This window comes from Branchiostoma belcheri, unplaced genomic scaffold (genome assembly GCF_001625305.1).
Source record: "Branchiostoma belcheri isolate BF01 breed outbred unplaced genomic scaffold, Haploidv18h27 scaffold113, whole genome shotgun sequence".
In the NCBI taxonomy this organism is placed as follows: domain Eukaryota; kingdom Metazoa; phylum Chordata; class Leptocardii; order Amphioxiformes; family Branchiostomatidae; genus Branchiostoma; species Branchiostoma belcheri.
This window is the reverse complement of record NW_017802525.1, coordinates 939,028-951,606: the sequence shown is the minus strand read 5'-3', so window position 1 is coordinate 951,606 and position 12,579 is coordinate 939,028. Positions and strand designations below refer to the sequence as shown.

At 41.6% G+C, this 12,579-nt stretch overlaps 1 protein-coding gene across 1 annotated transcript in view; it reads left to right on the top strand.

Moving 5' to 3' along the window:
- Positions 1 to 8,778, top strand: part of LOC109462158 (von Willebrand factor D and EGF domain-containing protein-like) — a 46,761-nt gene extending 37,983 nt beyond the window's left edge. Inside the window, exons 22-34 of the mRNA XM_019758649.1 lie at positions 283 to 502; positions 1,163 to 1,300; positions 1,680 to 1,835; positions 2,609 to 2,758; positions 3,392 to 3,583; positions 4,042 to 4,137; positions 4,537 to 4,632; positions 5,566 to 5,661; positions 5,989 to 6,084; positions 6,519 to 6,614; positions 7,069 to 7,164; positions 7,704 to 7,801; positions 8,395 to 8,778. Coding sequence (XP_019614208.1) covers positions 283 to 502; positions 1,163 to 1,300; positions 1,680 to 1,835; positions 2,609 to 2,758; positions 3,392 to 3,583; positions 4,042 to 4,137; positions 4,537 to 4,632; positions 5,566 to 5,661; positions 5,989 to 6,084; positions 6,519 to 6,614; positions 7,069 to 7,164; positions 7,704 to 7,801; positions 8,395 to 8,406 — 1,542 coding nt within the window. The 3' untranslated portion in view covers positions 8,407 to 8,778. The remainder of the gene's footprint in view (positions 1 to 282; positions 503 to 1,162; positions 1,301 to 1,679; positions 1,836 to 2,608; positions 2,759 to 3,391; positions 3,584 to 4,041; positions 4,138 to 4,536; positions 4,633 to 5,565; positions 5,662 to 5,988; positions 6,085 to 6,518; positions 6,615 to 7,068; positions 7,165 to 7,703; positions 7,802 to 8,394) is intronic.
- Positions 8,779 to 12,579: the final 3,801 nt, after the last annotated feature.

The following is a 12,579-nucleotide window of genomic DNA, read 5'->3' as shown; positions in this document are numbered from 1 at the left end:
ACCATGGTAACTGGTGCTGTAGCATATGCCCTGTGGTGTTGGATTATGTTATGTAGCAAGTCGCAGGTCAGAGTTGGAGTGGCTGGTCACCATATATATGAGTGTTTGAGGAAGAATAAACAGGACAGTAGTTTGTTGAAGTAGACCATCCCCATTTGAAGGTAAACATTATGCATTTAAATTTGCTTTGCAAATGTTACCTTTCTAGTTGAATTACTTTTTTGATGCATACATTTCAAACTTTCATTTAAAAAAATTCGAACAAATTCTGTTCTCTTGTAGGTAGACGTGAAGCCCTGTGAATGTGGAAACGGAGGAAGTTGCGTCACCGACATCAAGTACCCTGCGGGAAGTGGCATGTACATGTGCGTGTGTCCGCCCGGTTTCCAGGGAGACCGTTGCCAAGACAACGTGGACCACTGTAACCCAAACCCCTGTCTCCATGGCGACTGCACAAACACCAAGGGAGGTTTTGCTTGCGAATGTGAGAAAGGATACACAGGTAGGTAGTCGATCACAAGTGGACATGGCTGTTAGTTTCTAGCTAATGCAGTTCTAATAGTCCTGTAGTTTTAACTTTCATGGCCAGTACACGTTTTGCTACCACTACAGATTAGCAAATCACCCCTTTCTTCCTCCATACTCCATCTCTCAGGAGAAAGGTCCATCCTGAAAGTTTCTTTCCTAGAGCTACATCACTATAGATATATGGAGCAGGCTTCCTTGGGAATGCTTCCCGAATGGGTACAACCTAAAGCCCTTAGTCTAGGGTGAACAAACATCTGTCTCTACAGTCCTTCATGTAACCCACAACATGTACTAAGTGGTTTGTATGAGCCATGTTTTGAGGTGAAAATTGAAATTTAAAACAAAAAAATAAAATGTTGATGAGTTGTGATTAGTTGGTTGTTGTCAGGTGACTGTGCTGATGAGTTGTGATTGGTTGGTTGTTGTCAGGTGACTGTGCTAATGAGTTGTGATTGGTTGGTTGTTGTCAGGTGACTGTGTTGATGAGTTGTGATTGGTTGGTTGTTGTCAGGTGACTGTGCTGATGAGTTGTGATTGGTTGGTTGTTGTCAGGTGACTGTGCTGATGAGTTGTGATTGGTTGGTTGTTGTCAGGTGACTGTTTTGATGAGTTGTGATTGGTTGTTTGTTGTCAGGTGAGCGTTGTGATGAGGATATAGATGAGTGTGCTGCGGACCCCTGCTACCCTGGAGTGCGATGTGTGGACCTGGTCGGAACATTCTCCTGCGGGAAGTGTCCAAAAGGCATGATGGGAACTGGGATCCAGTGTACAGGTAACATTAGGCAGAACGGACTCCATTTTAAACTCTCTTAAGTTGCAACTAAGTTAATGAATTGTAATCATAGGAGTTGTGAAAGACAAAGAAAGTTAACACCGGTCAAATTCCGTTCCAGTGCTGTCATTTCCCCAAAGTTACGAATGATGTAATCGTAGATCAGGTTTTACTGGGAATTTTAATGAAAACCTTTTTTCAAGTGCCATTATGTTTAGAATTATTATGGAAAACTCAACTAGAGTTACTAATGCCATGTATTGGGAATGTTGTGATAAATGAAGGATTTTCATAGATTGTACATACCGGTAATATGCATAACATTGTATGGTTTTAGTGATCACTTTTTTGAGCACAAAATATTTGTGTTTTTCCACAGACATAAACAGCTGTGCCAGCGGTCCGTGCTTTGCAGGTGTGGCCTGCCACGACAAACGTGCACCTGAGACAGGCTACACCTGCGGCAGCTGCCCACCTGGTTTCCATGGCGATGGGGTCACCTGTGTCTACTCACCTGTGCAGGAACGCAGATTAGGTGTGTATCATCGTGTTAGAGACACGTCATTGTCCGTGGGATTTGTATTTCTGTCATATCTTAGTTACATGAACTAGTAGTGCGTAAGTATTGTGTTCAGTCTGTACATAACAACATTTCACTATTTTGGGCATCACAATTATTCTGCATTCTTCAATCAGCAGCCTTTGACTGTAAGAGTATAGCATAAAGTTCTTTCTGTCCAGAAGGATGGAGTTGGGATCAATTATCCTTTGAGTCATGCCAGAATGAGCAATGGGATCCAACATTGCCAAAAGTCAATACTAGTATTGACCATCATCATAGTAAAATCCAATGGGTTTGGAATGTGCAAATACTAAGTATTAAAAAGCCTTTTCTGTGAGTAATTTGTTTGTTTATTGTTTATTGTCCTTTCGCACATAAAAAAAGTAATGGTATAAAAAGAAATTATGTACAATCAAATACATGCAGGAGAGCCCAAGAAACCAGGAGGTTTATCTAGTGGGCTCTCCCAAATCCTGTTGATGATCTCATATTTACAACATTATTTACGTTAACAATTAACATGCATGTCTTAAGGGACAAACAAGAGAAAATTAACTCAAACAAGATAATATAAAGTTAACACGGCAAACTAAATATCTAAACAATAAAGTAAGACAATCAAAAACATATCGTATTCAACAAAAATACATTTCCATTAGTCAAATCATAAGTTAATATGGTAAGAACAACATAAGAAACCAATATTGGTCACAGTAATGGTCACTAATATGTTATATTCCCCCCAGGGCTGCCTATAGTCCTGAGCCCAGTTGTCCAGGCCGGAGCTTGTGTGTCTAACCCATGTTTCCCCGGCGCGCAGTGTGAGCCTCTGCCAGACGGGTTCATCTGCGGGCAGTGTCCCGAGGGATACTCCGGGAACGGGAAGGAGTGCTTTGGTAAGTCACTCTGGGAACGAGAGTGCTTTAGTTGGTTTATTATTACAGTGTAAATCGGAATTGTTTTGCAACATCTCAGCAGGAAGACATTGTGATACAGTGAATGTATAAAATCAGTAATTGCTAGACAAGTTGCAGCAAGCATTTTTTATGTTGCTTGTTTGGTACTCTCTTCTCTTATGTATTCCAAGTCTCGAAAAGTTTCAAGTCTCGAAATTTTCATTGCCATCAATGTCTCATCTATTACTTTGCATTAGTTAGCAACTAGGGAAACTGTCTTTAACTTTAAGCACCTTGTACTTGTATCATTTTGATCATTCACTGCATATATGTGTACAATGAGAATGTAGATCGTCATCTCTTGTACTTTTACAAGTTAGAGCAAAGTATCATGCCTGGTGCTCCACAGTGTATTGTGTTGTTGCAAGTCAAAAAAGTCCCCTCCTGTCCTTGCTGCAGCCATGTTTGACTGGCCGAATTCTCTCTACTTTTTAGTGCCATCTGAAGTGCTTGTCCCTATTTTCTAGAAACCAGGAAAGACAGTTTTAAGTTTAAGCGCATTAGTTGTATTGTTTTGATTTCTGCTTACAAATCATCCAGAATGTCAATTCTCATCTTCTGTCCTTGTATCAGCCATGTGTGACTGGCCGTGTATGCGGAACATGAAGTGTGTGGGGCTGAACACCTGCATCTGTCGGGAGGGCTACTCGGGTTACCAGTGTCGCCAGGCCGTCTGCAAACCTGACTGCAGAAACCGCGGCCGCTGCGTCAAACCCAACGTCTGCAGCTGCATGCCGGGATACCTGGGACCCACCTGTGAACAGGGTAAATATCTTATATCCATTTGTGAACAGGGTAAATATCTCCATCTTCATCATGTGCCAGGCTGAATAAAAGTTCTAAACAGGAACTATGCGGCTCCAGGTGTCTTACTGACTGCATGTGCGAGATGTCGGTTAGCTTGAGGAATGAATCCCCTCTACTATACATCTTCATCTTTATCTTTTACTTCCCTGGGGGTCAGGGCAAGTCCTTGCAGTTGCACCAATGAACTCTACATCTGTTTGTGAGCCATAGATACTCACATATCTTCAATGTCTACACCAGTATACTAGTATCTTTCTAGTTTTGTTCATTCTCTGATATCATGATAGGACTGGCTTTCTGACAATAATTGTCCATCAAACTAAGAGAAGGCAGTAGAGATTTATTTTCTGTTATCTTACAGACAATGCATACTTTCTTAAGAACATTTCATTATTGAATCCATCTGCCTGTTGCAGCTGAATGTGTGCCCCCTTGTGAGCACGGAGGGAAGTGCATCGCCCGAAACGTCTGCTCCTGTCCCTACGGTTACGTTGGCCCGCGATGCGAGACAAGTGAGTCCCTCATGCCATACAGGCTTCTCGTATGATGTCACTTACACCTATTATGTGGGATGACAGTATATGTCTGTGAAACGCAGCAACATGGCTACTGTATTCAAGGCATCAATGAAAAACCTAGCACGCTTATGTCGATGAAGGTTAGATATCCAGATAATAAGGTCACACGGAAACTGGTACTCAAGCAATTGGAGACTTTTCAAAATCTATCAAGTTGCTTGAGTAACAGTGACGGTTTTCTTGTGTTCTTATGTTTCTTAAAAAGGAATACTATATATTGTCCAGTATGGACCCGATGTCCTTCATTCCTCCCATTTAAAATACATTTGTACTTAGTAATTCAAGATTTGAGTTGTGAGAGTTGTGTTCTGATATATGTCTGCCTCTCCCCAGTGCTGTGCCGTCACAACTGTCAGAACGGAGGTGTGTGTGTCGCGCCTGACGTCTGCAAGTGTCCGGCTGGGTACGTCGGACTCACCTGTGAGACAGGTGAGAACGTGCCAAGGCCCATTGGGCTCCACAAACTTTACTTTATGATACTTTCAGAATCAACTAGAGACCAGTAAATCTGATGAATTGACTTACACTAGATAATAACATGTAGACTTTCATCCTCCCTTGCTTTGTGCCACACTGGACATCAGTCTTTTTTCTGACATGAAGGGAGCAATGTGGTATTTTGCTAGCTTTTTGACCGTACAATTGTACAACACATCTACACATTTTTGAACAATTTCTTGACAATCATAGTACAATGCTCTACTTTATTCCAACACACACTTAGGGTGCACGAGGATCAAAATTTCAACGACCACTGTCACCTTAATCAGTGACTACCAACACAGATAAACTGCAATGATAATTTCTTAACAAATTTGTGTAGTTGTTTCTGAACTGCTTACCAGGCTCGGCCTGATCACTGACAACAACCTGCAGTCATTTAAAACAACACCAGCATCTTTCCACCATCAGGACTTCTACATGTAGCTAGAACATTGCATTAAATGCTGTAAACCAATGATTAGCCAGGAGTGTTATAATGTAATGTTACAACCCAAGCTATTGTTTATGTTAGTACATTATAGAAAAAACAGCACCCATGTTTCAGCACCAGGGACAGCACCAAGCAACACTTCAGCTACCGTAACCTCAACCCAGATAAAACAATTGTCACACAAGCGGGTTTGGGTGCCCAATGGCAGCATTCTCAACTCGGAACCAAGAGGTCCCTGGTTTGAGTCCTGACATGCCACCGATCTTGTGCCCTTGGGAAAGGCCCTTTACACGACTTTCCCCACTAGACTCAAGTGAAAATGAGTATTGTCTGTCCTGTATTTGCAACAGCTGCCTGTGTCCCACGTGTATTGCACTGTTGCAATTTCAATAAATCAAATAAAAATTACATCCTCTCTCCCCCCCCAGCTGACTGCAGCCCAGCATGTAAGAACGGTGGAGTGTGCTCCAGACCTGGACTCTGTGCCTGTCCTCCGGGGTTCTTTGGCAGGAGGTGTGAGAGAGGTGAGCTTCTGCCCTAATGGCCTTTTCTAAGGGACTTTGCTGTTCTGGACCCATTTAACACATAACTTTGAAAGAGTTGTGTTGCTTTTCTCTGATATAAAGAGTCAATTTTCGGACACAATGTTTTCCACAATTTGTCCCCACCCACATCACAAGGTTATTGTCTTCTTAGAACCCCCCCCCACACACACACACACACACATACACCTGATAAAGTTTCTCTTCTCTTCATGTTAGTCACTCTGGTACTTTTTTTATACCATAGATAACTTAGGTGTGGAAAGCATAAACATTGGATGTAAATCACTAAATGCTGTTATATTACAGGAGTATGCAGACCAAACTGCCAGAACGGAGGAGAGTGCATGCGCAGGAACATGTGTCACTGTAAACCTGGGTACAGGGGGAGCCGCTGTCAGTTCAGTAGGTGTTGTTTATATTTCTAACAACATCTTGTTGATATATATTATGAGAGTCTCAAAAAGTGATTGTTAATTGTAAACTGAGCAAAAATCGTTATTCCTGCTTTCACATTTGCTATGATGACAACACAAGTCACGGATGATTTTCTACTAAAATCTATGTTACTATATTCTTAGTACAATCTTACTTATTGAGCTCAATAATAGTGCTGTGGAGAAAATTGTCCTTTTGTTATCCTTTATGCCTTTCCCTGCACTGATCATGAGGAGTTTTGTATTGAAACTATTTGTTGGTTCTCTTACTTCCTTATACTATGTGTCCTGTAGTTGCTTTTTTATATACTATAGACAGTATATTACATACCATGTATTCAGGCCTATATGGAGACAATTAGTCCTGTCTGTATTAACTTTCCTTCTTGTTGTTCCCCACAGGTATCTGTGAGCCTCGGTGTCAGAACGGAGGGAAGTGTGTGAAGGCCAACAGGTGCTCCTGTAAGTCTGGATTCACGGGGAGGAGGTGTGAGAAAGGTCAGGAAACCTTTTAGCAGTTCTGATGTAAGCAGATAAACATACCAAGTGTTTGACTGGACTTACAGTAAACATGTAAGACAATACAGAATAGAAGAATGCATAACTAACTAGCAAGGTAACATTTGCAAAGCCAATGCACAATGTTTACCTTCACATGGTCAGCCTAACAAACTACTGCTCTGTTTATTCTTACTGAAACAAATTCATAAATGCTCCTTGGACTTTTTTCGTCTATTAGTAAGATTCATATACTAGTACATGTAGTTACATCGCAACAAACACCAGCTCTGTCCTGCCACAAAATGTAACCCAACACCACAGGGTGTCTGCTACAGCACCAGTTACCATGGTGACAGATGTCTGGTCTAGGTCATTGACCTTATGTGTTTGTAGAAGTAGAAGGAGAAACTGAACAAAAACTACATGTTTTCCTTCTGCCCTCCCCTCCCAGCTATCTGTGTGAACAGATGTCGTAACGGCGGCTCCTGTGTGAAGCCTAACGCCTGCGCCTGTCTGCCTGGCTTCAAGGGAGCTGTGTGTCAGACAGGTGAGTGGGTCCTCCAGTCAGCTTTTCATCCCTGGCATGAATACATCATGCTTCCCTTCTAGAATTTAGTCATGCCTTCAAGTACCAGAGTACCAACTAAACAAGGATTCTGTATCTGTATAGCCGGTATAACCGCCTTTCGGCGTAACACACCAGCTTCACAGGCACGCGGCACGGCAGCAGCTGGCTATACTACACCGATTGACTTGTTACACCTAGGTGTTCTAAAACTCAATCTTCCTTAGAACTATCGCAGAGTGGAACTCGCTGTCACCAAGTACAGTAGGGGCATTGTCAATAGATAGCTTAGATGTTAGAGTTGGATGTTCAAAGGTTAGATGTAATAAGGTGTAATATTGCTAGTTGCCGCATGCCAGCTGCAAAGCTGGTGTGTTACGCCGAAGGGCGGTTTTACCGGCTATACAGTCAGATATAGATACAGACAGCAAAAAACTGCCACCATGGCCAGGTAGTCCTTATGTGTATAGGCTATCACTTGTGTGGGCTGACCGTGCATGTTTTTACCTTCTTTCCCCCAGCTGTATGTAAGCGGAGGTGTCTGTACGGCGGCCGGTGTGTGGGACCTGACAAGTGCTACTGCAGGCCTGGCAGGGGAGGGCAGTACTGCAACAAAAGGGTAGGGGGCGCTGATAACTACTCTTCTACATTGTAGCCTGGTGTTATCCAAAACCATGCTTTGTCCCAAAGGATGATTGGGTGCTGTTTAGGATAATTCATGGATATTGCTTGGGACAAATCTACATTTTTGGACACGCAAAGGCTATCCAGAACCGTGCCTGATCCAAACCTCGGATATGGAACTAGATAGATGCAGGTTTGGGTACAACACTGGCATGCAAACTACATTATTATGGCTGCAAAGTCTTTTTAGAATCTCTCAGCATTTTGCTATTTATCAAAGACGAGAGGACAAAAGAGACTCTGTAACTTTAATAGGTTTGGCTGCTGGGCTACTTTCATTGAGTAATGAACTTGTGCATGTCATAACATTGCCTACTACATGTATGTAACGTTATATTTAATGTTAGCCCAAAATAGGTCAAATAGTGTTGTATACATGTATGTTGTTGGATTTTAACAATCAAAACTGCAAAAGTTTAGCAACATCTTGTCTAGGTATATTGTGCAGTATTTTATCTGATGGGTTTTTCAAACTGACAGATGTCCTTGGTGACCTTGACAATGGTTGTGACCTTTTGTCCTTCACAGATACCCAGATAACGGAATCATCATCAGGTGGTGACATCATCATTTTGTACATAGAACATCAGCGGGAGTGGGACATTTTAAATCGCCATGGAAACACCATGGAAACGCCTTGAGAAGTGACATGAAACACACCAAGATTTTACCTCGAAATATGTCCACTTGTGGCTTTGGAATAAGTAGCCACATTTTATTGTATTTAGTGTCAACAAATAGTTTACCATTTTGTTTCTTTTATCAGTTTTCCTGTTTTGTTCTTGTTCTTGTTGTAATATCAGATGTAAACTTCAATGTTTTGGGCAACAATACGTACTATTTAATGGTATACTTTTAAAAATATAACTGTTAGGTTTGAACATTCCTTAGATGAAGGTCAACTTAAAATGACCTTGAACGAATTGCCTGTTCTTGTCTAAGACACTTTAATCGTTGATTATGTTTTATTATGTTTGTTACTGTTTTTGTATTTTTGATGTCCATGTATGTAAAGGTTTCAAAAACTTTTTTTGCCCTCTTTTAAGTAATTTTTGTGACATTTAGTGTGCTCCACTCTCCAGGAGAGAGGCAGCTGTGGTGCTCTGGGAACGAGAACATCTCGTGGTGCTCTGGGAACGAGAACCTCTCGTACCCACATACTAATTTAGTAGGCCACCATGTTAGTTATTGTTTTAATTGTTTTAATGTGTTAAATCACGATTTTTAAGGAAAAGACGCCACAACAAACCAGTTTGGTTTTGTTTATTACTATTACGTTGAACTTCATAATGTAGAAAGGAACTTGAAGGTTTACTCTTCTTGAATATCGTCTCAAATCGACTGACAAACAACAAAAGATACATACAGGACTTTTCAAAACTTGAACACAAAGCGGTAAATGGCTTTTATCTAGTAATTTCAGGGCGAATCACTCTGTATGGTAACTTTTGCCCCTTATGGTTGAGTGCGTACGCGCGCGTCCACCCACATACACTTACCGTACGATTCATGCGCGCACATACTCAAACACACAAACGTACACAGTGTAACTGACATTATTACAATTTCTGTATGTATGTTGCGGTAACTAACAACACTACAAACATTGCTTCTACTTCTCTTCATGATAATTTCAATGCAATTTACGGTAAGACTATTAGCGGCAGGTGCTTTTGTGTATGTAACAATAGCATCAAAGCTGAGGGTATCAACACTTCATCCGCCAAAATTACTTTCTGTAAGGCATCTTTACAAATGCCACTTTCTCCTAATCCTGTCTTTTGTCGGTCGTACCGAAAGATTTGCCTGTGGATGTCGGTTTTGCTTTCGCAGTAACGCCAGGACTAAGACGCAATATATAAAGAACCGGTTTGATCCTCCAGGATTACTTTTAAAGTGGCCCAGAACGAGCCTTGGAGGCACACAGGGCTCTACCGGTGTCTGAAAAGAATGTCTGACTTACAGAACTGATAAGATCTCTGATTGCAGTACGCGTAGGTAGCGCCCGTCGCGGGTTAGTTGTACCGTATCGGTGTTTAGGACCAAGGCTGAACCCTACATCTTTTTACTCTCATCGTGCTCATTCTGTGTAGAGCATAGGCGCGTCCTTTCATTTTATGATACTGCTACGATGCTGCCCCAGTTGGTTTTTGTCTCGTGTTTGTTACTGTATGAAAGGTAGGAGCGGATTTTTGAGATATTCTTGACATCATCTGAACTAGTAATTTGTAGTGGGAATGTTGCTAGTACGGAAGACGTCACGAAGTGAGCATAAAGAAGTGTCGCCAGAGATCATAGACATGTGTTCTCGATGACAGCTAAGGCTATTCGCCAAATCCGACTTCAAACCTTCGCGAATGGACAAAACAATGTATTTACAATACATGTAAATGTCCCCATTTTAATTGTGCGTAAAAACGTGGCACGACAAAAATGCACGTAAACATCGCCTCAACCTTAACGCTACAACAAACTAAACCGCGCCCACAAAACTTACTAGCTTGTTGCGTGCGGACCGGTTCAGCGTCAGTGCGCTTGGAGCCAGTCTCCCCAGCCCTGGTACTGACCCACAGGTGCGCCGCTTCGGTAAAAGTGAAAGCACTTTCTCTCCAACCTTTCACTCAGCCAGCCACTTAAAAACTTAAGACGCTGGTGATCAAAGCCACTCGAAGGAGGAATGCGAATGATTTTTGGTGCGCATTCTTCAGGGCCCATTGTGTAGCGGGTCGGTAGTGATGGCTTCATGATCACCTGTGTGAGCGAAACTCGCGTGCCAGGGCTGCATAGGCACGCGTGGAAACCAGTAGAAAATTTGGGCTTTATTTACATCAACGAAAACACTGACAATTCTACACACAAGTCAACTTTAGATGTCTTACTTCGCGTACTAAGTTGGCAAGGGGTATTTTCAAAAGTTCGGCGTCTGAAGCTTAAAGTTACCCACTTTCTATAGACGCAATACCTCTTAACTCTGAACGCGCTTTATTTACGTCAACAAAAACACTGAAAATACCACACACAAGCCAACTATAGATGTCTTTTATTTGCGTACTTTAAGTTCGCAAGGGGTATTTTCAAAAGCTCGGCGTCTGAAGCTTAAAGCTACCCACTTTCTATAGACGCAATACCTCTTAACCCAGATTTCAATGCTTAAGACTTGTAGATTCAAGGACAGGTATGTTAAAGAGAAAAGAACAGCGCGCCGCCCTTAACTATTTTTGTTACCCCTTTGTTACGGCTAATCACTAAACTGACAGTTATCCTATCAACTGATGCAGGTAATCTGCACGGCAAGTGGCTGTATTGTCCTGTAAACTGGGATACAGTTTATTCTTCTGTTGTTCGGGTGGGAAAGTCATCATAAGGCCATGTTGATTTGATTATATGGATGACATCCTCTGGGAACCCCAAAACTGATGCGCGCGTGCGAATAAAAAAAAAGTTTTGCAAAAAACAAAAGTTGCTTTCACTATGAAATCTACGTGGTCATGAAGGTTGAACAAATGGCACAGAATATGTTATGACGAATAATCTACTCTTCGAATTCATTTCTTTACATTTTTGTCTTTTTTCCTTTGATTTTGGCATTCTACGACATTGGTATCGTTTCTAAATGTTTTCCTTGCAACTTATGGTATATTTTTGCTCATTTAGCAAATGTTTTGCACGATTTACAGTATGGTTGAAAACTTTTTTTTTGGAAACGGCCGAAAATTCATGCGCGCGCGGATGTCATCCATATAATCAAATCAACATGGCCTAATTAAGTGCAGATTTCTTCTAAAGACGTGTCAACTGATCCCAAGGGGAGGATCAAATTCTATTCAGAGTTATTTGAGATATTAAAAAATGCTCGCATACATTTGTTCCTATTACTAGTGTGTGCCTTTCAACAAAATATGGTGAATAAAAACCAAAGCGCTGGCCAGAAAAATTGATTTTTCTAAAAAGGGGGCGTGGCTCATAACTCGAGATGACGTCATGATTACGTCATCAAAATTTGCATAAATTGTCATCTTGCACTAAGGTACTCACACAAAAAAAATCAATGACCATAGGTAATCCTAAGTAGTATTTTTAGGACGTCCCCAAAGTCCTCAGCCACCCTTCCATACCACCTTAAGAGCGAAGATTGCAGAGTAAATGTGTTATCATAAAAGTTCATCTGTGTTGGTAATTACATGTTTAGATTTAAAACTTTCAATCCAACACAAAAAGTTCTCTCACCTAGAGCTTTCGACCAGTCTACTGTGTCAGTCTACTGAGGAAGATCAGAGTAACTGGTCGAAGGCTCTAGGTGAGAGAAGTTTTTTTTGTTGGATCGAAGGTTTTAACTCTAAACAGAGTAAATTTGCCGACCTGGCTTTTCCGTCTATCTACCTGTCGCTCTATCCGTGTTTTTCTAGCGGAAACAATGGGAACTTTTATTGAGGCTTGCTCGGCACTAATAGTGCGATTGTGTCTTACACAGGTGTGTTTTACCTGTGCTTTGTTCTGTTGTTTGTCGGCGGTCAACAGCCGTAAACACTGTCTGAGTGTTGGCGCTAAATACGGACCCGCTCTTCCAACTTGTGTCATCCCTCCCCTTGCTGACTTTACCGCTAACCAATCAGAATACTGCTGTTATTTTGTTGCGACCTTAACTCACTCTAACAACGCTTTATCTGAGTTGTTTAGAAGAAAAATGTACCCTTTTGTGTGAGTTACTATTTC